Raw genomic sequence first — 25,243 nt, forward strand, 5'->3', positions numbered from 1 at the left:
ACCATTTGCATCCCTGCCTTTTGCTGTGATAGGCTACGTAAATACTTACATAGCCTATCACGGCCTAATGCAGGCATGCAAATGGCGGCTGCTACGACGGCCGCTGTTTATGGCCACAGCAGCCTGGCAACGGCTGGAAGTCTGGCTGCGGCCAGCCCCGGCCAGTGGCTCTGCAGCCTTGCCACAGAGTGGAGCTGGCTGGGGAGGATTCTGGGGGGAGGGATGGATCGCCTCCCCACTACCACCGAAACCCTGGGCTGGAACCAGGTAGGGGATTTGTACATCCCTACTGACCTGTCCTTATATACACAGACATCAATCAGCTAAACAAGTTACAGCTTGCTGCCCTGGTTTCTAGCCATGAAACTGCAACTTGTACAATCCTCACTATTTTCTTCGATGCATCTTTAAAAAAAGGCCTTTTTTTAATAGCAAACACACACACACACAAGCAATTCCTCCACTGAAAAAGATATCTGGGTCTGTTCACACTATCTAAGGCTATCATTAACTGATTGAATAAAATTCTGTTAGTGTATTTATTCAAATGACAATCCTAAATATATTTAAAATATATAGTGCAGTGAGTGATGGAGCAAAACCCAGCGGCAATGGTTTTGGTAGATGCAGAATTTCCTTTGATACAGCATGCTATTCTCATTGCAGTGTCCTGACTAAGAACTACCAGCATATTTTGGCCTTGATATTTGCTGTGAAGGAGAACAATGAAAACCACCAGATCTTACCCAACGTCACACTGGGCTTCAATATCTATGATACTTATGGTACTAGATGGACCTATCATGCCACAATGGAACTTTTCACCACTCAGAACAGATTTATTCCCAACTACAAGTGTGGATTTCAGAACAACTTGATGTCAGTCATTGGGGCACTTAATTCTGCAACCTCCCTTGATGTATCAGATATCTTGGGCATATACAAAGTTCCACAGGTAGGATATGCCCATGCAGTGGCATTATATTCTATTATGGAGAAGCACAGAAGGCACATCCTATCTCAAGTCATCCCTTTCCTGAGATTGGTTACCCACTGCTTTTGTCTAAGTTAAGTGAGGTAGAAGGAACAATTTATACTATCTTTAGGCAGGGGCTGGGAGAACCACCTTGTGAATTTAAAATGGGCCAAGGTTTCCACAACAGAGTAATTTCTCATTTTGGACTCCTTAGACTGCAAATTTATCATCATAATTAATGCAACATTACAAAAGCTTAAAATTAAAAACAAAGGCCTAAATTCTGAAATATTTGCTTTAATGTTGAACTCTTCAATTTATTCTCATAAAAATGCACATTGAGCTCTCTGAAGTAATATCAGGTATATAACTGTTGTTGGCCTCTGTGAAGCTGTAATGTATCTGAGTAGGTCTGAGACCTTGTTTTGTTACTGTCAAAGGCCTGTGCTGTAGTTGCTTAGTGACATTCTGAAGGGGAAAGAGAGACAATCACTTTAAATATTGTAAATGGAGCCATGATTAGGTAGATTAAATTCTGATTGGCTGAGGATTCCAGCCATGTGGAAAAGAGCAGTTAGGAAATGACAGTTAAGGAGTTGACTGTTGATGACTGAGTTAGTTCATTGGTAGACAAGAATGGAGCAGGTCTGTTAGTTGGTGGGTGGTGTTATAGAAGGACTAGGAGAAAGCTGAGGGGAAAGTGAGTAGCTAAGGCCTGGATATTAAGCTATTCTTTCTCTGTGTGATAACCACATGTGGCTGGTGAAGTTCAGGCATAGGGAGCAGGAGGCTGTGTGATGCCAGGAGGCTGCCCTAAGATCTTGCCGGAAGAAGGTTACACAAGCAAGCAGTAAAAACCCAGATAGACTGTCCAAGCAGCCACAAATACCAAAGGAGGAGCTTTGAGAGTCAGATGAAGATAGTACCCAAGAGCTGGACATGGTTGTGAGTGTATTTGGCTGGGGTGAAGGTTTAGGGAATTTGGCCTGAACTAAAAGAAGTTATTAAGATGTTATTAAGTGTCATCTTCAGTCCAAAAAAATTGTTACTAAGTAGGCTTTGGAAACCCCCAAAGTATATATTAGTATTCCCTTATTTGTAAAATGTCCCTTTAACAAATTAATTTGTTAAATCATCTTGTCTCTAGTGTTGGTGCTCATCTAATACCCAAGCCTCTTATACCAGGCTACTAGGAAGTTTTAAAGTATTCTAAGTGAATTGGTGGCAGTGGAAAAGGGCCAGCTTGGCAGAGAGTTATGCTGCAGTGGCAGAGTGCTCTTTAGGCTGTGAAATACAAGCATTCCCTGCCAATAAATGACCCCATAGGTGGGATTTCCCAGTGAAAGAGCAGTTTCCTCTATGTCCTGGGGAGAGAAAATTCCCCCTAAGCACATATATTCAATGTTGTACAGAGCCAGAGAGCTAGCCCTATGTTGAAGGTGAGTATGGTGAGTCACATCCTGTCAGTATAACCAGAAATTGGGAAAGTAACTGTGCTGGTTTATACTGAGAAAATGGCTGAGCAAACATATGAAATCTTGGCAATGTAGGAGAACTCTGGTTGAGGATGTTCTGTGCCAATTTTGAGGTAGAACAGATAAGGAATTGTTTGTTTCTAAAAAAAGTAAAATTTTGACAAGTGACATCCAACAGTTTGACAGATATCTCTCCCCCCACCACACCTCATTAGATTTATCTGGAATTTATTTTCTAATAACACTTCCTCATTAATACAGCATCTTTTGGCAAATGTTCTGTTATCTTAAATAAGGGATAAATTGTAGTATGTGCTGTGATCCAGGAGAACTATAAGGTCTTCGTAGGTTTTGAAAAAAAAAGTGTGATATTTCACCCCATGAAGGCTTATGCACCACAACGGAGAGAACAGCTCTAATAGTGCCCAATAATAGTCTTCAAAAACATGTAGGAAAAAAATCCACACTATAAAGCACATGGTCTTCGATGTCTATATACTAATGCCCAGAGTATGGGAAACAAACAGAGCAAACTTGAACTCTTAATGTGGGAGGGACGTTATGACTTGATAGGTGTAACTGAGACGTGGTGGGATGACTCCCATGACTGGAATACAGCAATTGAAGGATATAACTTATTCAAAAGAACAGGGGGAACAGAAAGGGAGGTGGAGTTGCACTATATGTTAAAAAAATACATATCTCTGCACATAAATACAGAAGGTTGGGCTTGGTAGTCCTATCAAGAGCATCTGGGCTAAAATAAATGGAGCAAAGAATAAAAAGAACCTGGTGGTCAGAGTCTACTACCAGCCACCCAATCAAGGAGAAGTTGAGGATGAAACGTATGAAAAGCAAATAGCCAATGTTTCAAGGAAGCATGATGTAGTAGTAATGGGGGACTTCAATTTCCCTGATATCTGTTGGGAGACAAATTCTGCAAAACATGGCCCCTCCAGGAAATTCCTGACTTGTATTGCTGATAACTTCCTCCTACAGAAAGTGGAGGAAGGAATTAGAGGATTGGCTATCCTTGACTTGTTCCTCACCAACAGAGATGACATAGTGGATAAAGTAGCTGTTACAGGAATTCTGGGGGAAAGGGACCATGTTATACTTGATTTCTTGGTTCTAAAGGAACATAAGAACATAAGAAGAGCCATGCTGGATCAGACCAAGGGTCCATCTAGTCCAGCATTATGTCCACACAGTGGCCAACCAGCTGTCAACTGGGGACCCTCAAGCAGGGCATGAGCATAACAGCACCCTCCCACCCATGTTCCCCAGCAACTGATGTACATAGGTTCACTGCCTCTGGTACTGGAGGTAGCACAGAGCCATCAAGACTAGGAGCCAATGATAGCCTTTTCCTCCAGGAATTTTTCTAACCCACTTTTAAAGTCATCCCAACTGGTAGTACTTCCTGTGGTAGCGAATTCCATAGTTTATCCATGTGCTGTGTGAACAAGTCCTTCCTTTTATCTGTCCTGAATCTCTCACCAATCAGCTTCATAGGATTCTCTGGGTTCTAGTATTTTGAGAGAGGGAGAAAAATGTCTCCCTTTCCACATTCTCCACACCATGCATAATTTTGTAGACATCTAATGTCTCTCCCCTTACCCTCCTTTTTTCCAAGCTAAACAATCCCAGCTGATGTAACCTTCTCTCATAGAGGAGATACTCAAGCCCATTGATCATTTTAGTTGCCCTTTTCTGCACCTTTCCAGCTCTACAATATCTTTATTTAAGTGTAGTGACCAGAATTGTACACAGTATTCCAAGTGTGGTCAGGCATAGATTTGTATAGAGGCAGTATGATATTGGCAGTTTTATTCTCAATTCCTTTTTCTAATTATGCCTAACATTGAGTTCCCTTTTTTTTAGAGCGCTGCACACAGGGTTGATATCTTCATTGAGCTGTCCACCACAACCCCAAAATCTCTTTCTTGGTCAGTCACTGCTAGCTCAGATCCCATTAGGCTTTACTTGAAGTTGGGATTTTTTGCCCCAACATGCATCACTTTAAACTTGCTTACATTGAACTGCATTTGCCATTTAGATGCCCATTCTCCTAGTTTGGAGAGATCCTTTTGGAGCTCTTCACAAGCCCTTTTTGTTTTAACCACCCTAAACAATTTGGTGTCATCTGCAAACTTGGCCACTTCACTGCTCAGTGATAACTTCAGATAATTTATGAACAGGTTGAAAAACATTGGTCCTAATACAGAACCCAGTGGGACCCCACTATTTACTTCCCTCCATTGGGAAAAAATAAAAAATACCACTTATTCCTACTCTCTGCTTTCTGTTCTTTAACCAGTTATTGATTCATAACAGGACCTGTCCTCTTATTCCATGACTGCTAAGTTTGTTCAGGAGTCTTTGATGAGGGACTTTGTCAAAAGCCTTTTGGAAGTCCAAGTAAACAATGTCTACTGGATCACTCCTGTCTACATGTTTATTGACACTCTCAAAGAACTCTAAAAGGTTAGTGAGGCAGGAATTATCTTTGCAGAATTCATGCTGATTCTGTTTCAGCATGGCTTGTCCTTCTATATAGTTACTAATTTTCTCTTTAAAAATGCCTTTAAACAATTTACCCAGAACAGACGTTAAGCTAACAGGCCTGTAATTTCCCAGATCCCCCTGGAACTCTTTTTGAAAAATGGTGTTACGTTGGCCATCTTTCAGTCCTCTGATATAGAGGCTGACCTTAGGGACATGTTGCATATTTTGGTTAGAAGATCAGCAATTTCATATTTGAGTTCTTTGAGAACTCTAGGATGGATACCATCTGGGCTGGTGATTTATTTCCTTTCAATTTTATCCATAAGGTTGAGAACTTCATCTTTTATCACCACTATTTGCCTCAGTTCTTCAGACTCCCTTCCTGAAAACATCAGCTACAGGTATCTGTCCTATCTCTTCTGCAGGAACAAGGATGAAAAGAATTCATTCAGCTTCTCTGCAATCTCCTTGTCCTCCTTTAGTACTCCTTTAACTCCATTGTCATCCAATGGTCCAACTGCCTCCCTAGCTGGTTTTCTGCTTCTGATGTATTTAAAGATTTCTGTATTATTAGCCTTGACATTGTTAGTGATATGCTCTTCAAAATGCTTTTTCGCATCTTTTATTGTCTGTTTGCATCATCTTTGTGCAAGCTTGTGCTCCCTTTCCTTACTTGGGCAAGACTTCCATTTTCTGAAGGAAGCTCTCTTTTCTCTAATAGCTACCTTAACACTGGTCATTAACCATTCCAGCAACTTCTTGGACTTTGTGCTAACTTTCCTAACCCGTGGTATACATTTTTGCTGGGTTCTGTTATTGTGGTATTGAGTAATCCCCAAGCATTTTGAAGGGATTTAATCCTTTTGACTCCCCCTTTTAGATTCTGTTTCACCAGTTCCCTCATTTTAGAGAAGTTCCTCTTTTGAAGTCAAATGGTTGTGTGTTGGACTTCCTGGGCAATTTTCCACTTAAATATATATTAAATCTGATAGCACTGTGATAACTGTTTCCAGTTTGTTCAACAACATTTACATCTCCTAATAGGTCCTGGGTGACACCATTGTCTTATAGGCCCCTTCCAACCCTACTATTCTATGATTCTATAAGGTCTTATTTGCAGATTGGGAGGGGGAATACAACAGGGTGTGAGTGCAGCTAGGTTGGAATGGCAGCACATTAATGCTTTTCACGCCTGATGACCCACTGTAGGGGGATTCTTTCTGAGTGGATTGTAAGGAGATAGAAGGACACAGAGCTTTTAAAGAATTTTCTACCCTTCCCTAGGGATGTACGAAAGTCACTTACCTTTTCGAAGGGTGACATTTGCGGTGGGAGGGAGGCGCTCCGTCCCTCCCCCCAAAATTCTAGCCAGGGAGGGAGGCGCTCCATCCCTCCCCCCCAAAATTCTGGCCAGGGGGGAGGTGCTACATCCCCCCCCCGAATCCTGGCCGGCCGGCTCCGCAAATGGCAGCGGCCGTAGCCACCGCCGTTTGCGTCCCTGCAGTCAGCTGTGATAGGCTACGTAAATGTTTACGTAGCCTATCACGGCTGATTTAAATGAAAAAAAATGTGCGTACGCACATGGCGGCACCCATGGGCACCGCCATTTGCGTTCCTTATTTTGGCACGTCTTAGTCTACGTAAACATTTACGTAGACTAAGACGGCAAAAATAAGGGGAACGCAAATAGCGTAGATGCTACGCTATTTGTAATCCCCTTATTTTTGCCATCTTAGTCTAAGTAAATGTTTACATAGACTCAGACGTGCCAAAATAAGGAACGCAAATGGCGGTGCCCATGGGCGCCACCATCTGCGTACGTGCATGTTTTTTTTTTCTTTTAAATCAGCCATGATAGGCTACGTAAACATTTACGTAGCCTATCATGGTGTTTTTTAAAAATCTAGCTGTGACAGGCTACGTAAATCTTTACGTAGCCTATCACGTTTTTTTTTTTTTTTACTGGAAATGGCGGTGGTGGCAGCCGGTTGGAAGACTGGCCTCCGCAGCCACCACCACCGAACTGCTGGCGAACCGCCGGCGGAGCAGCCGCCGCCAGGAAGATTCGCCGAAGGTAAGTCCCGTCCCGGGGGTGGCGGGGGGGTGGCAGAACATTCTGCCACTGATTTCGGGGGGCCGAATGTGCTGGCATTCGGCCTCCCCGAGATTCGTGCTGAAATTCTCTGACATCCCTACCCTTCCCTCAGTTGCCAATCAGTGACTGTCTGTAACTGAGCCCTACAATTACTTCTGAGTCCTGGACTGCACAGCTAAAGACAGGTTTTATTTTAAGAAATGACCTATCAACATATCAACATTAGACTCACATATCTTATTGTTTATTGACTTGATTTAAATCATTCATTCATTTGGATGCTTATTTGGCACCCTCCCCACAAACTAGCTGATATTGACTTCTGTTTCTCACATGGCTGAAATAAACTGTCTAATTCTACTGTGTTTTGGAGTGCAAGGCAGAATTTATTTGGGGTGGGGGGAGACAAATCAGAGCAGCATTCAACTGAAAGAGAGTTTTCCTACCAGCCACGCACCCATTCTGGACTATTGATAAGTCAGTCAATCCACTGAGTTTATTGCATAAAGTCATAGCTTATATAATATGAAGTAATGTTAAAAGGAATTTCTTTATTAGAGATCTTATCAGAGAGTGACTCCATTCTCAGAAGCAGTAGAATTTCTTCCCTGCAAGATCACCAGAGACAGCCTCAGTGATCAGAGGCAGAATAACTTTGATTACAAGAAGAGATCTGCCACCCCTCTCTCCTCTCTCTCTCTCTGTCTCTCTGTCTCTCTCTGTCTCTCTCTGTCTCTCTCTCACACACACACACACACACTGGCCAGAAAAGCAGAATACAGAATGCATAATGTGCCCCAACAGTTATTAGTGCACTATTCAGTACCAATTTGGGATGGACGAAAGTCACTTACCTGTCCTCGAAGCTTTTCGCGGTGGGGGGGAGGCACTTCGCTGCTCCCCCCGTGAAGTTCAGGCCGGGGGGGGAGGCTTCCCGCCTTGCCCGGCCGAAATTCAGGCTGGGGAGGAGGCGCCTCGCCTTGCCCGGCCGCGAACTAAAAAGTTTTTTTTTAAAAAAAAACAATGCCCCCGTGATAGGCTACATGACGATTAACGTAGCCTATCACGGCTAGATCTGCAAAGTCAGCCATGATAGGCTATGTTAATCATCGCGTAGCCTATCATGGGTGACTTTTAAAAAAAATAAGCATGTACGCAAATGGCGGCCCCCATAGGGAGCCGCCATTCGCGTTCCTTATTTGGTCGCTGTAGTCTACGTAAATCTTTACGTAGACTACAGCGAAAATAAGGGCAACGCTATTTGCGTTGCCCTTATTTTCACCGTAGTCTACGTAAAGATTTATGTAGACTACAGCGACCAAATAAGGAACGCGAATGGTGGCTCCCTATGGGGGCCACCATTATCCGTGCGCTTTTTTTTTTTTTAAAGTCACCCGTGATAGGCTACGTGACGATTAACGTAGCCTATCACGGCTGACTTTGCAAATCTAGCCGTGATAGGCTACGTTAATTGTCACGTAGCCTATCAAGGGGGCATTTTTTTTTCTTTTATTGGAATGGCGGCGGCGGCAGCCGGTCGAAAGACCGGCTGCCGCTCCCGCCCCGGACGAACACCCGCCGAACCGCTGGCCGGACCCGCCGCCGGGAGGGACATTCGCCAAAGGTAAGTCCCGTCCCGGGGGGGGTGCGGGGAGTGGGGGGGTGGAGAATTTCTCCCTGAAACTTGTTTGGGGGGCCGAACACGTTGGCGCTCGGCCCCCCGAAGTTTCGGGGAGAAATTCTCCGCCAACCCTAGTACCAATAAAAAGCACTAGTATAGATCTAGCCATTGTAATGAGCTAGTATATGGAGTGGTTCAGTAATACTTTTAACGCTAAAAACATCTTCTGATGAGGTGGACCAAGATTGAAGGTTTTATGCCATAATATATATATATTTTTACTCATTAAAGTAGTTCTTATTATTTTTTTTTACTAAAAGTAAAGGTAGCTGTGCAGGCCATAGGAAAAATGACAAAATCCATACTTGAACAATACCATTATTGGACAAAATATGAATTATGGAACACTTTCCCTTTTACATTTTTAATTTATGATTTTTGGTAGAATAATTGATTTGAACCTCCCCCCCCCCCTTTCAATAAATTCTGTTTCTTGTTTTGTAAGTTGCCCTATGGTCTCTGGGTCCTGGTGGACTGGAGTCATGGCATGCTAGTCTACGATCAGCTTCTTTCTCCTCCTTCCACTCCTGTATGTATGAACTAGGGGCCCATAGTTTCTTCCACCCTACAGAGTAGTTGGTCAGGAAAGTGGGGCCACATGTGGAAGCACTGCTGGGACCTGAGTTCATACATACAGTTGTGGGGAAAAATGCTGGCCCCAAACTAGTGTGCCACACTTCCAGTCCAACAGAACCCCTGTTCCTTGAAAGCAGGCATGGAAAAACCAGCAATCAACGTATAAAACAAGAAACAGGATTTGTTGAACAGGAAAGGGAAAAGAGGGGAGGATGCAACACAAACATTGAAATGAGTAAATAATTCAAAGTATGTCTCAACACAATAAAATAGAGGGAAGGGGGTACAATAGCTATATAGTCCAAAAAACCAGCTTATTTCTTTAAAAAGCTCCCTAGCTGTGTATTGCCAGAGTCAGAAATAACTGTAGGCCTCAGTTATTGAATGTTGATTATGTAGCCTCTGCTGTCTGGTAACTGGGGGAAGGGCAGAATGGTGCTGCTACTCTTTCCTGGTCTTTATTCGGACCCTCAGGACTTGTATTTTCTGTCCTGCCTCCCCCCACCCTTTTCTCTCCTCACAGGTAGGGATGTACGAAAGTCACTTACTTTTTAACAAAATTTGATTCGAGGTGGGGGGGAGGCGCTCCGTCCCTCCCCCCGAAATTCTGGCCGGGGGGGAGGCTCTCCGTCCCTCCTCCCCGAATCCTGGCCGGCCGGGTCCGCAAATGGCAGCGGCCGTAGCCACCGCCGTTTGCGTCCCTGCAGTCAGCCGTGATAGTCTACGTAAATGTTTACGTAGCCTATCACGGCTAATTTAAAAGAAAAAAAATGCACATACGCAAATGGCGGTGCCCATGGGCGCCCCCATTTGCATTCCTTACTTTGACACATCTTAGTCTACGTAAACATTTATGTAGACTAAGACATCGAAAATAAGGGGAATGCAAATAGCGTAGCATCGCTATTTGCGTACGCGCGTTTTTTCTTTTTCTTTTAAATCAGCCGTGATAGGCTACGTAAACATTTACGTAGCCTATCACTTCTTTTTTTTTACTGGAAATGGCGGCGGCAGCCGGTCGGAAGACCGGCCGCCGCTGCCGCCGCTGCACCACCACCACGCCGCCGCCGGAGCCGCCGCCGCCAGGAAGATTTGCCCAAGGTAAGTCCCGTCCTGGGGGGGGTGCAGGGGGTGTGGGCCATTCCGCCACCGATTTCGGGGGGCCGAATGCTCTGGCATTCGGTCTCCCTGAGATTCGTGGTGAAATTCTCTGACATCCCTACTCACAGTCTCCTCATAATCAATTCTGAGGTTTAAAATATTATTTTCCATATAGCACTGATTTCTTGAAGCTGAATATGGTTGATGTCTACCATCCTTAAAGGTCCAGGCATTGGAATGGCAGCTTCAGTTGCCTGATGGTTCCAGTTGCATAGACCCTATGAACTGGTTTGCATTATCAAAATAAGCCACCATGGCTTAAACAAACCACAGTGGTTTGTTGTGAGCTGTGGTGCATGCCAGTGCATGTTGGGCATGGTTTGCATAATCAGCACCCTGCCACAGCTTATCCGGTCATCTGAAACTGGACAGCATGGATGGTTGCAGGGTTAAACAACCCTTAAATAACCTTACAACAGTTCTGTTCATGTAACCAGCTACAAACAGACAGATCTGGGACTTAGGTCAACCACTTTGCCACTGATAGCCATCAAGAGGAAAGGTACTGATGAAGCTGAAACTAAGCACATTGCCCTAAACAGCAATTTACTGGCATTGTGACACTCAGTGTAGAATACAATATGGAAAACCCTTAACACAACATGATAAACATTTGTTTTTTAAAAATGTCATTCAATACAATTTTCAAAGATATCAGCACACACATTTTCTTTATTTATTTCTCTTCCCCAATCCAATTTCCATTTCTGTAGTTAACATATGGCTCTCCTCCAGAGATGAATGATAAAAGTGAAAGCCTTCCCATCTACCAGATGGTCCCAAATGAAGCCTTCCAGTACAGAGGGATTGTTCAGCTACTTTTACACTTTAGGTGGATTTGGGTTGGTATCCTTGTTAAAGAAGACGATGGAGGAACATTTGTGCGGGTGATGTTTCCAATGTTCCTTCTCCATGGTATCTGTGTTGCCTTCTTAGAAAGGATCAAAACATTTTATCTGGGTAGTCTTTTTGATGACCTGAGTGTGCTTATGGGAACATATCATGTTTCCATGAAGAGCAATGCCAATGCGGTGTTAGTTTATGAAAACAATAGCTTATACTTGAGGTTGTTGCTATACCTGCCCAAAATGGAAATCGTGTCTACTGATCCTAAAGGTAAAGTGTGGATCATGACAGCAGAGATGGACATTGCATCATACCTTTATCAAAGGAGTTGGGATATTCAAGCAATCCATGGTGCTCTGTCCTTTGCAGTTCACTCAAATGAAGTACCAGGATTCAAAAAATATCTTCAAGCTAGAAAACATTTTTTAGCAAAAGATGATGGCTTCATCAAGGACTTCTGGGAACAGGCATTTGGCTGTGTATTTCCAAATCCATTTGTTAGTGAGAAAGCTGATGGCACCTGTACTGGGGAGGAGAAGCTGGAGAGTGTTCCTGGTGCTTTTTTTGAAATGAGCATGACTGGCCACAGCTACAATATATATAATGCCGCCCATGCTATAGCACATGCTTTACATGCCATTCGGTCAGGCCAACCGGAACACAAAGCAATGGTGAATAGCAGGAGAGTGAATCTTCAGGATCGACAGCCATGGCAGGTAATGTCCTGAGCAGGCCAATTTGGGACAGCACCATATCTTTCAATTCTGATATGGTCCCAATATGTGTTTAAGTTCTCTTAACCACATTTTACTGAAATGTCATCCATTAATGTTTATGAAATGGCATGGAGTGTGGAAGTGCATATGAGGACATATTGCATATGGTTTCTGTGTTTAGCACTTCTTGGTTCTGAGTTCACATCTCCCATTTCCCAGATGTGCTACTATTTCTTTGGACTTTCTTCATGTTTTTGCTTTCTTATGAATAAGAGTTTCCATAAAAAAAAACTTTACTTTCAAATTACAAAGCATATTCTTCAAGGGGTGGAGGCACAGGTGAAACATCTGAGGAAATCAGAAGAAAGCAAGAGATTGGGAGAATCAGTGAGGCTTGAGCTAATTGAGGTTCTCTGAATTCTGTCCCTGATTGTGTGCATGTGTGTGTAGGAGCGGGGGGGGGGTGAGGTTGTTCAAATGGGAAAAGTGTGCATTTAGGTGCACATTTTGAACCCACTGAGTAAAGTATGGGTAAAGGTGATGTATTTTGTTGGATTTAATAAATAAAGAATGAACATGCATTTTATTTTATTTTTCAAAATGTGCATTTTTAAGTGTGCATTTTTCTAATGAAGGCATTTTGCGAACATGATCAAGAACATACAACCCCCTCCCCATGTGCTTGCCTTTGCATTTGGGGGTTGCAAATGGGGCAAGTTCTAATGTGTAATGAAATGAAATTCTTTTCCATCCCTAAGGTAAGCAAATGTGCCTCGATTTCTGGGTTGTGCACCTCTCTAGATAAAATAATTCACTTAAGACTCTGTCTGCAATGTTCCATTCCTTTATGGGACGTGCTTGAGCATTCTTTTTTGAGCATCTCTCTCCATTTTTCAGTACATGCTTATGAAGTTCATTCACTTTTTGCAGCTGACATGCAGGACATCATCACAAAATTACTTCTAAGAACCTCTGATACACTGCATCTCCCTCATAAGGAACAATACAGCTTTTTGCACCCTAAGCATGAAATGCATTAGATTCCTCAGTATCTCCTTGTGAGCGATAGTGCCAGTGCTGAAATCCTGTTTGGAAGCTTTTCCTCTCAAATATGTCTGGGGGAATGGGCCAGGTGTGCTTGTATTGATAAGTTTGTGTGTTCTTACCTGAGAGTTCATGTGATGTTAGGGGGTGTTTGGAGTGGGTCTGGGTCATTCAGTTTGCTGAAGGCTGCTCTTAAAAATAGAGAAATAAGTACGTGCCCCTAAGTTTTTCATAGTAAACGTTCCACAACCCCACAGTCACATCCGCATACCATATTCCTCATCCTGTCTATGTAGTTTATCTGCTTTGGGACAATGAGAATTTCTGCCTCATTAGGGAGGATGTGACATTAAGGCTTGTGGGCTTTAGCTCACAATTTCCCTGCTTTGGGAGCTTGTCTGAAAACTCAGTAGCCTCATTTTTTGTTTTTGTTTTTCATAAGTCATAGAGTATTTGCTTATTGAATTATCTTATAGGGTAGTATCCAGTAGGGACCATGCATGTGTGGTCAGCCCCACCAGGCTGCAGTCCACACATGGCCACAATATAATGCTTGCAGGGGCAAGCCCCAACGCAAGCAAAAACACTTGTTTCTGGAAAAGGTGAGACCTGCCCCTTCCAGAAACCAGCATTTTTGTTCATATTGGTGCTTGCCCCCAGAAACACTATAGGTTATCATGGCCATGCATGATATTGGGCCACACACAGACCGGGCTGGTGGGGCTGGCCATGCATGCACAGCCCCTACTGGATACTACCCATGTCTTCCAACAAAACATCCTTCTTCAGTCAGGAATTTTAAGTGTAGTCTATCTGGTGTTTCATCTCTGTGATTTATGTCCTTATTGGTGTTGCAATTTTAAATTAAATTAAAGGGGAGCAGGGCTGGGAAGCAGGGCACCGCATGAGACATTAGGGAGTTTCTGCCATGTGTGTAAGAGGTAAGTTTCCTGTAATACCCATTAATATCTTTTTGCAAACCCTCATTTTTTTATTATTATTTTTAATATCCAGCTCCACCACTTTCTGAGAGGAGTCTCATTTAACAACAGTGCTGGGGATGAAGTTTCTTTTGACCTGAATGGAAAATTGGTAACTGGATTTGATATTATAAACTGGGTCACATTCCCAAACCAATCCTTTTATCGAGTGAAAGTGGGAAAGCTGCATCCCCCCCAGGCTCTTACACAGGAGATGTTCACCATTAATGATAATGTCATCACATGGCACAGTGGCTTTAACCAAGTAGGTTCTGACTGCAGGCAATTTGGGGATTATTCCCATTTTGACTGAATTTCTGGTACCGTATGACGTCCAAAGAGAATTTCCATTGGTAGTGCTAAGACATTTAACATACTAAATTTTGTATTCTTGGTATTTACATGTAACATTGAAAGGAGTGCAAATCAGCAATTGGGAAAGCAGGATAACAATTCAAAATTTCACAAAAGCAGGGATATATGAGCTATTATATAAAACGTCCTTCAGTATTCAATAGCACTTTGAGGTGAATCAGAAAATCCCATGGAAATAAAGAGACAGGTTTTAAATATTTAAGAGTGCACTATACATGTGTGTGTTTCCATCTCATTGAACTCAGTAGGGTTTACTTCTGAGTAGGTATGAATAGGTTATGATTTAATTACAAGTGTAACATCTTCACTGGAGAACTGTGTTTATTCATTATTTGCCATGACACCACATAAAAAAAAGTGGAGAAGCTGAAAAGAATCCCTGGAAGAGCAACAAACATGGTTGTAATTTTGAGAAAGATGATATAATAAGAAATATAGAAGTTGTTGCATTTTATTAAAAAAGAATCAATGCAAAACATGAAAGAATAAGATACTAACCAAATCCAAAATCCACAGTTATCAATACATTTACTAGAACCAACCAAAATGCCACAAAAGTGGGCAAACCTTGGGGCTCTGCAGAATTGTCATTAGGCTCTGTGGTTCAAAAAGCATGGCATGGAGCAATAAATATAGAAGTCAAAAACGTTGCCAAATATTGTGGCCATGAAGTTTGCAGGTTTAGTTTGCACAATCTCATAGTGAGGCAGTCCTTCTCTAGCTTAACCTAGCTAACTACTAGTCCAGTTCTTTTCAGGTTGCAAGTATGCCCCTTCCCTGAAGAATTTTGTTGAATAATTATTTTAGATAGGGGATTAAGGTATCCCCAAATGTTTTATAAAAGTCTCCAATGAAACCAGCAAGTCCTGGTACTTTTCCTCCCCCCTCCCGCTTTTTTTTTTTTTTTAAATAACCTCTGTATCTGGCTCCATTAATAGTTGGTTCAACATCATACAGTGTTCCTTTTTGAGTGGTGCCATGCAAACAGACATCTGTGCCTTCAAGGTTCTGGATTGTAAATTGAATATAACACCTTCAAAAACCTGGCAAAGACTATGCTGATGTCTCATGACTGGTACAGCAGTTTTCCTTCCCTGTTTTCCATAGCCAGAATAAAATTATTACCTGTTCCTTTTCCAGGGCTCCTGCTAATCACTTCTAATTTGTTTTACCAGATCGATAATACTTTCTATTTACATAAGCTGTGGAGGTCTGGATTTTAGTGGCTTTTGCCACCTGAAACTTCAATGACTTACCATTAATGTATTAGCATTTTCCTGGTGCCTTTGTGTTTATGTTCAAGTTGTACCCTTTTGACTCTGTTAATGGCTTCAATGCTTGCTTGCTCTCTCTCTCTCTCTCTCTCTTTAAAATATGTATGCCTCACTTATACAAAACCACTCAATAATCACTTCCGGTGTGTCCCATAACAATGCTTTTGAAATTCCTGGAACAATGTATACAAAAGTTAATGGGAGCAGAGTGGGAACAAAGATGGTATTTTCAGCAAACCACCCCTCCCCAGATAATGTATAAATAGAATGTAAGGGTAAAGTTACTGAATGGGATTTTTTCCCTTCCATCATGAAACAAAAGGAAAAGAAAAAAACTCTAATAAAACTGCTGTAGAGCAATGGCAACTCATTGCATTTCAACAAACTTTAGAACATTGACAATATCTTTATTCAGTGTTTCCTGCTCATTTCTTTAATTGTTGATTGAGCAGTCATAAAAATTTCCAAATTCATATTCTGAATGGTAATATTCTACTTTTCCACCATGTTTGGACTAGGCATTGCCCCTGTCTGTGTGTACTGAAAGCTGTCGCCCTGGTTATTTCAGGCAAAAGCAGGAAGGGGAACAGATTTGCTGTTATGATTGCCTCTCATGTCCCCAGGGGAAAACATCAAGCCAGAATGGTAAGAATTGTAATGTGCAAAGTTATCTGAGTGGGAGTTTTGTGTGTAGGATGCAGAGACCACCACCACCACTTAAGTGTAACCCCAACTGCAACACTGTTTTTTCAGCGGTAGAGCCGGTAGTATGTGCCATCCTACCATACACTTATATGGATAAAACTCAAATTTACACTAGTACAGTTGGACTAAAAGAGTAATTTATTAGTAACAAGAACCAGGGAGATGGGTCAGGGTCAACATTTACTTCAGTGACATGGGAGAGGGAGAAAAGTTATCAAAGAACTTGCAAGTAATTACAATTTCATTTCCTTCTTTCCTTTCTCACCCTGCTTAAAGTTAATAATCTTTCCTGATATACACTCACTGACTGTTATGCATGGGTGGAGAATCTGTGACACTCCAGCTATTGTTGGACTACTACAGTACAGTATCATTCAAGGTGATGGCTGGGTCTGATGGAAGCAGAAGTCCAAGAACCTCTGGGGAGCCCCATGTAACCCACCCCTGCTAGAACAGATTCTAACATGCCCATTGCAAACAACTTCTCACCAATAATCTAAAACTGGGACATGCTAATTGCAATTGGAGCAATGGCCTTCTGTGGGAGGAGAAAAAATGTTTGTTTTAATCAGGACTATGGGTGATGGACATAAGAACTTGCCACAGTCTTAGATAACCCTTATTTATTTCATTTCTATTATGACAATTTCCAAAGGGTAACTATGTTAGTCCTCTAATGAAAACGAACAGAGTCCTGTGGAACTTTCCCGCCCCATACTTCCCATGACATCCCCTCCACTCACCTGGAAATCCTACACAATAGGCCAATTCACACAATCAAATAGGCCACAGTGGCTTGTTTTAATTCCCAGTGCATGCCATCTGCCATTTCCCTAATTACCCACCCAAGCACAGCTTGTCTGAACCTGAGCAACATGGCTGGAGGGGAAGCAACCCTCAAATAACCCTGCAATGAGCCATGGATTTTGATTATTCAAACTGGGTCAAAGAGTCTAGAGGCCTGACTGAATTGTGTGTGGGGATCTGCCCAAATCAGGCAGAGAGACCTTTCATGAGTGGGGCCCTTCCTCTTGTGGAAGTTTCCTTCCTCTAATGCAGGGGTTCAGAATGTCAGGTCCGGGGAACAAATCTGCCACCTTTCCCAGGTACAAATCTGCCACCTTTCCCTTGACCAATGATTGTTTCGTGGTTTTTCTCACCTTTTGTGCAACACTCCCCAAATTTTAAAAGGTCAAAATACCTCTCCTAAGGCCTAGTTACTGACAGTAACAGCTTTAAGATAAAATATGGTGGTAGTTGTGGCAATTTTGACCCCCCCCCCTTTGACTTTGGCCCTACCCACCACTGGAATGTGCCCCCTAAGAGCCTCTCTGAAAATGAATTTGGCCTTTGGGATGAAAGAGGTTCTGCACCCCTTATCAAATGGAAGGCAGGTCGTGGATCCAACACCATGTGTCACTGTCCTTAAAGTGGCCATTTTTCTGCAAAGAAACCTAAAAGGGATATTTGAACAAGAGAGAGCTAAGTTACAATTCATCAGATGTTCAATTTTATAGCTTCAGATGAAATTGGGAATCTTTTTTTCTTTTCTTTTTTTGTTAGACTACCCATGTTAATTGACATACCCAGTCCAACAGTATTTCCAATATCAACAACTGTTTTGTGAATGGTCACTATTATTAATATGGATATACCTTCTCCATTTCATTGGGCTAGAAGAAAGCACACTTGCTATGTTTGTGTTGGAAGAGCTTGCTTACACGCACACACACACGCACACACACACACACACACACACAAGTTAAGAGAGAAAGTGGCATGTGGCTTCAAGTTTCCTGATAGTTCTTCCTTCCTTAGTCTAGGCACCAAGGCTTAGAGCAGTAGAGGGCAATTCAATTCCATAAAGGTCCCATACGTAGTGGCAGCGGATATCTTGTCAGTTGTACTGAATTCCCCCTTCCTTTTGATACGGAGTATGTATTGCTTGTACTGATTTGGGAAGAGGGAGCAAGGCTGCTTTAAATTTAGGTGGTGAAAGGAGAGTGGGACAACTATTTCTCTAGGAAGTTGGGCAATTTGCTACTTGGAAGGAGGATGACTAGGTAACTGCATACCTTTGTTTATAAGTGGGATGGTGACACCTTTGCTTTTGAGGGGTGAGAGGTCATGCATCTTTTGTTCTGTTGTGGGATTGATGATAACGATAACAATAATAATATAACAATAATAATGAGGGGGGGAAATTGCCTGAGGGTTTTTCTGCCTGAGGCATGAAAATCACTCGGTCATGAATCTGATGAAGGGAATGCAGTCTACAAAAGCTTCTCCCATAAAAATGTCTTAGGGCGCAATCCTATGGGGATAGGCAGCCGCCTCCGAACTTGGAGGCAACAGCCTATCCAATGCAGGGCAGGAGCAGCGCGGAGGGGATCTTCCCCTCTGTGCTTCAGCTGCCCTGCATTCATGGCTAGACAGCCAATTTCAGGTGTCTAGCTACAGGAAGTTGGAGTGCGGGGGGGATGCTGGATGACGCATAGGAAGCATCAGAATGGCATGTCTGCTCTCCCCACCCCGCCCCCAGGAACACCCCATTTTTGCTGCTCTGTGCTCCTTCTACTAACATGGAGTGCGGGGCTGATCCGTGCTGCCTATGAGGCAGCACAGGAGGGGGTGGAGGTTGGTTGTCAGGGAACCAACCTATCCTATGGCCATCTAGCCACTGACTAGTGGTCATAGGATTGTGCCCTTAGTCTTTAAGGTGTCAGAAGACTCTTTGCTGATTTGATTTCTGGGATTTCAATCTTTCCTTTCTATAAAATAATAAACGTGGCTATCTATCTATCTATCTATCTATCTATCTATCATCTATCATCTATCTATCTATCTATCTATCTATCTCAATATATTATAATTTCAGTCAAATAATCTAAACGGTTTTAATAAAATTAAGTAGGGAGAAATATTTTTTAAAAGGCAACATGAGCAGACTTATCTGTATTTATTTTTAAAGTCTCCAGCAAACACTTTCCCACTCTAGAATGACTGCAGGGGTCCCAATATGGTTTGGGATCTTATCAAGGTCGATAGGTGTATTAACCATTTTCCCCATTGAGGTCCCAGTCCAGATTGGGAGCCCCTTGCCTGCAATTCTTACTACAAAATAGCAATCTATGAAAACAAATGGGTCACTCTGTGAACATACAAAGAGAGGTTGTATGAACAAGGATTCTGTTTCTGTTCACTTGAATGTGAGCTGAATTATCAATGTGAATTGGGAACCAGGGATGGCAGAGAATTTCTCCCCGAAACTTCAGGGGGCCGAGCGCCAACGTGTTCGGCCCCCCGAACAAGTTTCGGGGAGAAATCCTCCGAACCCCCCCGCCCCCTGCACCCCCCCCGGGACGGGACTTACCTTCACTGAATGTCCCTCCCGGTGGCGGGTCTGGCCGGCGGTTCGGCGGGTGTTCGAGCAGGGCGGGAGCAGCAGCCGGTCTTTCGACCGGCTGCTGCTGCCGCCATTGCAGTCAAAGAAAAAAAAAATGCCCCCTGATAGGCTACGTGACGATTGACGTAGCCTATCATGGCTAGATCTGCAAAGTCAGCCGTGATAGGCTACGTCAATCGTCACGTAGCCTATCACGGGTGACTTTAAAAAAAAAAAAGCGCGTATGGATAATGGCGGCCCCCATAGGGAGCCGCCATTCCCGTTCCTTATTTGGTGGCTGTAGTCTACGTAAATGTTTACGTAGACTACGGCGAAAATAAGGGCAATGCAAATAGCTTTGCCCTTATTTTAGCTGTAGTCTACGTAAACATTTACGTAGACTACAGCGACTAAATAAGGAACGGGAATGGCGGCTCCCTATGGGGGCCGCCATTAGCGTACGCGCTTTTTTTTTTTTTAAGTCACCCGTGATAGGCTACGTGATGATTGACGTAGCCTATCACGGCTGACTTTGCAGATCTAGCTGTGATAGGCTACGTGAATCGTCACGTAGCCTATCAGGGGGCGTTTTTTTTTAAAAAAAAAAAACTTGCGCGTTCGCAGCCGGGCAAGGCGGGAAGTCTCCTCCCCGGCCTGAATTTCGGCCAGGGCGAGGCGGGAAGCCTCTCCCCGTGGCCTGAACTTCGCGGGGGGAGCAGTGAAGCACCTCCCCCCCACCGCGAACGTCCTTGACGACAGGTAAGGGACTTTCGTCCATCCCTATTGGGAACCCTAATTATCAAAGGGACTTAGAATGCAAGGGCAGGAAAGTTGGTGGTGGGGCTGGTGTGCATGCATCCTATTTGTGCCCATTTTCAGGAGGATAAGCGCAGAGGCCAGGGAGTTATGAAGAATGAAAACCAGTCTGAGACTTTTTTGTTTTGTACTCAACTTGAAACAAAGGCACAGAAAGTGCAATAGAAAAGGAGTAGATCATAGATGTGGAGAAACAGTCTATGTTTTCCAAGCAAGTACTCAATACTACACTCTCCCAAGTCCCAGAAACTTCAACAAAATGATTTTAATGTTCCTTCTCCTGAGAAAGAGATAACTACCAATGAGGTGGGATATATAAAATCATCCAATGTGAAGGTAGAGTTGCCAGTGACAAAAATACAACCCCTCATTTCTTTCCTGTTTCATCCCACCTTACTCTTTTCCATACAGGGAGAGATTGGTGAAAAATGTATCAGTTTTGGGAGCAGGCTGCCTCTATTTCTGTGTCCCTCTGAATCCTGAATTTTCACAAACATTCAGATTTAGATTTGGTCTGCTTCAGAGAAGCCTTGCTTTGATTCGGACACCTACCAAACCTATCTGAATCATCCTGATTAGGTTCTGGATTTGTCTGACACTAAAGCACATACCTAATATATACCACCTTTTCTAAAGAGCTTTCTGGCTTGCTAACTATAAATAATAATAATAAACTTTAAAACAATAAGATTAAAATAATTCAATAGCATAATAATAGACAAAACTGACAATAAGTAGCTATCATTGGCACAATCATTTGAGTATCAAATAATGTGCATCAGAAGACTAATAACAACATATTTCTGAAAAGTGAGAATAAATATTTTCATTTTCAGATACAGATGACTGTTTTGAATGTCCAGAAGATCAATATCCAAACAAAGACCAGGATTCATGTGTTTCCAAGATAGCAACTTTCCTGTCCTGTGAAGAACCTTTGGGGATTTGTTTAGCTATTTTGGCACTTTTCTTTTCTTTCTTCACAGTTTTGGTACTCGGGACATTTTTGAAACACCACAACACTCCCCTTGTCAAAGCCAACAACCGGGACCTCACCTACACTCTCCTCATCTCCCTCCTCCTATGCTTCCTTTGTGCCCTGCTCTTCATAATTCCACCTGGGAAGATAATATGTCTCCTCCGACAAATTAGCTTTGGCATCATCTTCTCAGTGGCTGTATCTTGTGTGCTGGCAAAAACCGTCACTGTGGTTCTGGCTTTTATGGCCACAAAGCCGGGATCCAAGATCAGGAAATGGGTGGGGAAAGGCCTGGCCAACTCCATTGTTCTTTCCTGCTCCCTTATTCAAGCATGTCTTTGCATTGTATGGCTGGGAATCTCTCCCCCATTCCCAGATGCTGACATGCACTCAGTGGTTGAAGAAATTGTACTGGGTTGTAACGAGGGGTCTTCAAGTATGTTTTACTGTGTCCTGGGCTACATGGGTTTTCTGGCCATTATCAGTTTCACTGTGGCTTTCTTTGCCAGGAAGTTGCCGAACAGTTTCAATGAGGCCAAGTTTATCACCTTCAGCATGTTGGTCTTTTGCAGTGTTTGGCTCTCCTTTGTTCCCGCCCACCTGAGCTCCAAGAGGAAAGACATGGTAGCTGTGGAGGTCTTCTCTATCTTAGCTTCTAGTGCTGGATTGCTGGGTTGTATATTTTTCCCAAAATGTTACCTGATTGTCTTAAGACCTGATTTAAACACCAGGGATAAGCTAATGAGAAATTAAAACAAATTCTGAAAGAACACATTTTATTGAGGATTGCCTTAATGGAATAATCAATAACTTTTTTTTAATCCCCTTTTCATTGATTCTCCATTTCTGCCTCTTTTTCAAATTTTCAATATTTAAAATCTGGATGTTATTGAAGTTAGTTTTTGGGGTTCTTTTAGGGACAGTTGTAGGGAAAGAAATTCTAAAAAAAACCACAAACTCAAGATCTGTGAAGATAAATTAACATGAGTGATACCACTGGTCCATCTAACATCAAAGGAAGCACTTTGTTAATACAGGAGGATCTCCTCAGCAGGCAGTTGACCTCCACATATAGGCCCCAACAAGAATGATGAAGCTGAAGCAGAGCTAGTGAAATCATTCCCACTCCCACCACTTGAGGATAGAGGTTACATGCCAGGAGTATTATTCAATATGGCAAAATTATCACACAGTCATAAGGAACATGCATAGAGTATGAATGCATGTTCAGTCCGATGTGTGAATACCACTAATGTGAAACACAACCCTTGCATCTCATTTTCCTTCCACACAGAAAGTAACAGTAACGGCCCATAGAATCCCAGAGTAGTTCTGCTTCTGAGGAAGAGCAGTCGCTCCTGGGAGAGGAGTGCGCTCCTCTTTCCCAGGACCAACAGCTGACAGAGATTCCTCTCAACAGCATTGTTAGTTTAGTTAGCAGTCCAGGGAGTGACCAAGCACAGATAGCAGACTTGGCGGATGTGCGACACAGACGCAGAGAGCGGCGCCAGATGGAGGGCGCGGAGAGGAGGCGTAGTGCCAGGTTGGCGCGCAAACAACGGCTGCACCCAGAGAATCCAAGGGCAAACAGGAGGGACTCTCCCTAGTCCTTAAGTTCAGGGGTATGCCAGTAATTCCCTTTCAAACGGGGACCAACTGTTCCAACTTAGGGCATAGGTACTGTGCTGCTCAGATCTAGTTGCAAACGGTAGAGTTGTTAAGTTGTAAAAGAGGAATAAAGCTTTGAAAGGAATCCCTTTGTCTGGTGCTCTTACACTGGATTTCTGCCTTGAGAAAGACAGCACATGACCCCCAGCCCCCATGTTTCCTTCAATTACCAAATGGAAAGTAAGAACAGGGATGACAGCCAGCATTTTTGCATTCAGAAAAATGGTGTAAAGCCCTGGTCTTTCTACTTCCCCAACTTCCCAATTACTTTAAAGATGTAGTTACAGTTTTGTTTTGCTTTTTACTCAAATTTATATTCATTGAACCTCATATGGATCAGAACCCTAGGGTAGCTGGTAGGTTGCTTGAATGATTTGCCCTACAGCTGTGATTTATATTAGAATTTGATTTCTTTTCGGCAATGTAAATCGGAGGTATTTATTTATTTATTTATTTATTTCTGTACTGCCCAATAACTGAAGCTGTCTGGGCGGTTCACAAAAATTAAAACCAAAAAGCACACAGTAAAACAATATAAAATATTAAAACATTAAAACCACAATATAACAATCCAACCAGAATAAATCCAGAATAAAACCTGGCAGCAATGCAGAGTGTTTTAAAATACAGATTTAAAACACCAAAGCTAAAAGACTAGGAAGTGAAAATGCTAAAATGCCTGGGGAAAATAAAAAAGTTCTTCACCTGGCCCCAGAAGGAATAAAACATAGGTGTCAGGCAAACCTCTCTAGGGAGCTCATTCCACAGCTGGGGTGCCACAGCTGAAAAGGCCCTTTTCCTGGTAGCCACCCTCCTCACTTCCTTTGGCAGGGGCTCATGGAGAAGGACCACTGAGGATGATCTTAGGGTCCAGGCAGGCACATATGGGAGGAGGTGATCCTTCAGATAACCTGGCCCAAAGCTGTTAAGGGCTTTGAATGTTAATGCCAGCACTCTGAATCGGGCCCGGAAATGGACTGGCAGCCAGTGCAGCTGGAAAAGTACTGGCATAGTATGAGCTCATTGGCCAGTCCCTGTTAACAGTCTTGCTGCCCTATTTTGGACCAGCTGAAGATTCCAGACTGTTTTCAAAGGCAGTCCCACATATAACGCATTGCAGGAATCCAGACGAGTAGTTATCAGAGCATGGATAACTGTTGCTAGGCTATCTCTGTCCAGATAAGGGCATAGCTGGTATACCAGCCTAAGGTGATAAAAAGTGCTCCATATCACTGAGTTCACCTGTGCCTCAGGTGACAGTTCTGGGTCCAAGGGAACCCTCAAACTACGAACCTGATCCTTTAGGGGCAGTGCAACCTCCCCCAGAACATGTTGAACATCACCTAGCCAGGCAGACAAACCACCCACTTGTCTGGATTGAGTTTCAGTTTATTGGCCCTCATCCAGTCCATTACCATGCCCAGGCACTGATTCAGAACAGCCACTGCCTCACCTGGGTTTCATGAGAAAGAAAGGTAGAGCTGGGTGTCATCCACAAATAGATGACACCTCAGCCCACACTTCCGGATAGCCTCCCCCAGTGGTTTCATGTAGATGCTGAACAGCATGGGGGATAAAATAGAGCCCTGTGGAACTCCATGGCACAATTGCCATGGCACAGAGCAATAATCCCCCAGCACCACCTTCTGGAATCGGCCATCCAAGTAGGAGCGGAACCACTGTAGTGCAGTGCCTCCAACTCCCACACCCAGACAACCTATCCAGAAGGATATTATGGTCGATAGTATCAAAAGCCACTGAGAGATCCAGGAGAATCAACAAGGTTGCACTCCCCCTGTCCCTCTCTCAGCAGAGGTCATCCCACAAGGCAACCAAAGCAGTTTCTATTCCAAAACCAGGCCTGAAGCCTGATTGAAATGGATCTAGATAATCCGTTTCATTCAAGAGTGCCTCGAGTTGTCCTTCAACCACCCATTCAAGCATCTTTCCCAGGAAGGGGATGTTGGCCATCAGCCAATAATT

The 25,243-nt window shown here is 43.2% G+C and overlaps 1 protein-coding gene across 1 annotated transcript; it reads left to right on the forward strand.

Moving 5' to 3' along the window:
• Positions 1-811: 811 nt before the first annotated feature.
• On the forward strand, positions 812-22,356 carry LOC146341808 (vomeronasal type-2 receptor 26-like). The gene is made up of 3 exons (XM_084807697.1): positions 812-955; positions 16,226-16,352; positions 21,450-22,356. The coding sequence occupies exons 1-3, from the start codon at positions 812-814 to the stop codon at positions 22,343-22,345; spliced, it is 1,167 nt and encodes a 388-aa protein (XP_084663823.1). The 3' UTR covers positions 22,346-22,356.
• Positions 22,357-25,243: the final 2,887 nt, after the last annotated feature.

Source organism: Heloderma suspectum, chromosome 6 (genome assembly GCF_057233095.1).
Source record: "Heloderma suspectum isolate Gila_16-S chromosome 6, 16-S_ref, whole genome shotgun sequence".
Taxonomy (NCBI): Eukaryota; Metazoa; Chordata; class Lepidosauria; order Squamata; family Helodermatidae; genus Heloderma; species Heloderma suspectum.

Excerpts from the sequence above, each read along its gene's own strand:
- LOC146341808 (XM_084807697.1), top strand. The coding sequence starts at position 812 with ATGGAACTTTTCACCACTCAGAACAGATTTATTCCCAACTACAAGTGT. Across the intron at positions 956-16,225 it reads GCATATACAAAGTTCCACAG|GCATTGCCCCTGTCTGTGTG; the intron begins GTAGGATATGCC and ends TGTTTGGACTAG. Across the intron at positions 16,353-21,449 it reads GAAAACATCAAGCCAGAATG|ATACAGATGACTGTTTTGAA; the intron begins GTAAGAATTGTA and ends TTTCATTTTCAG.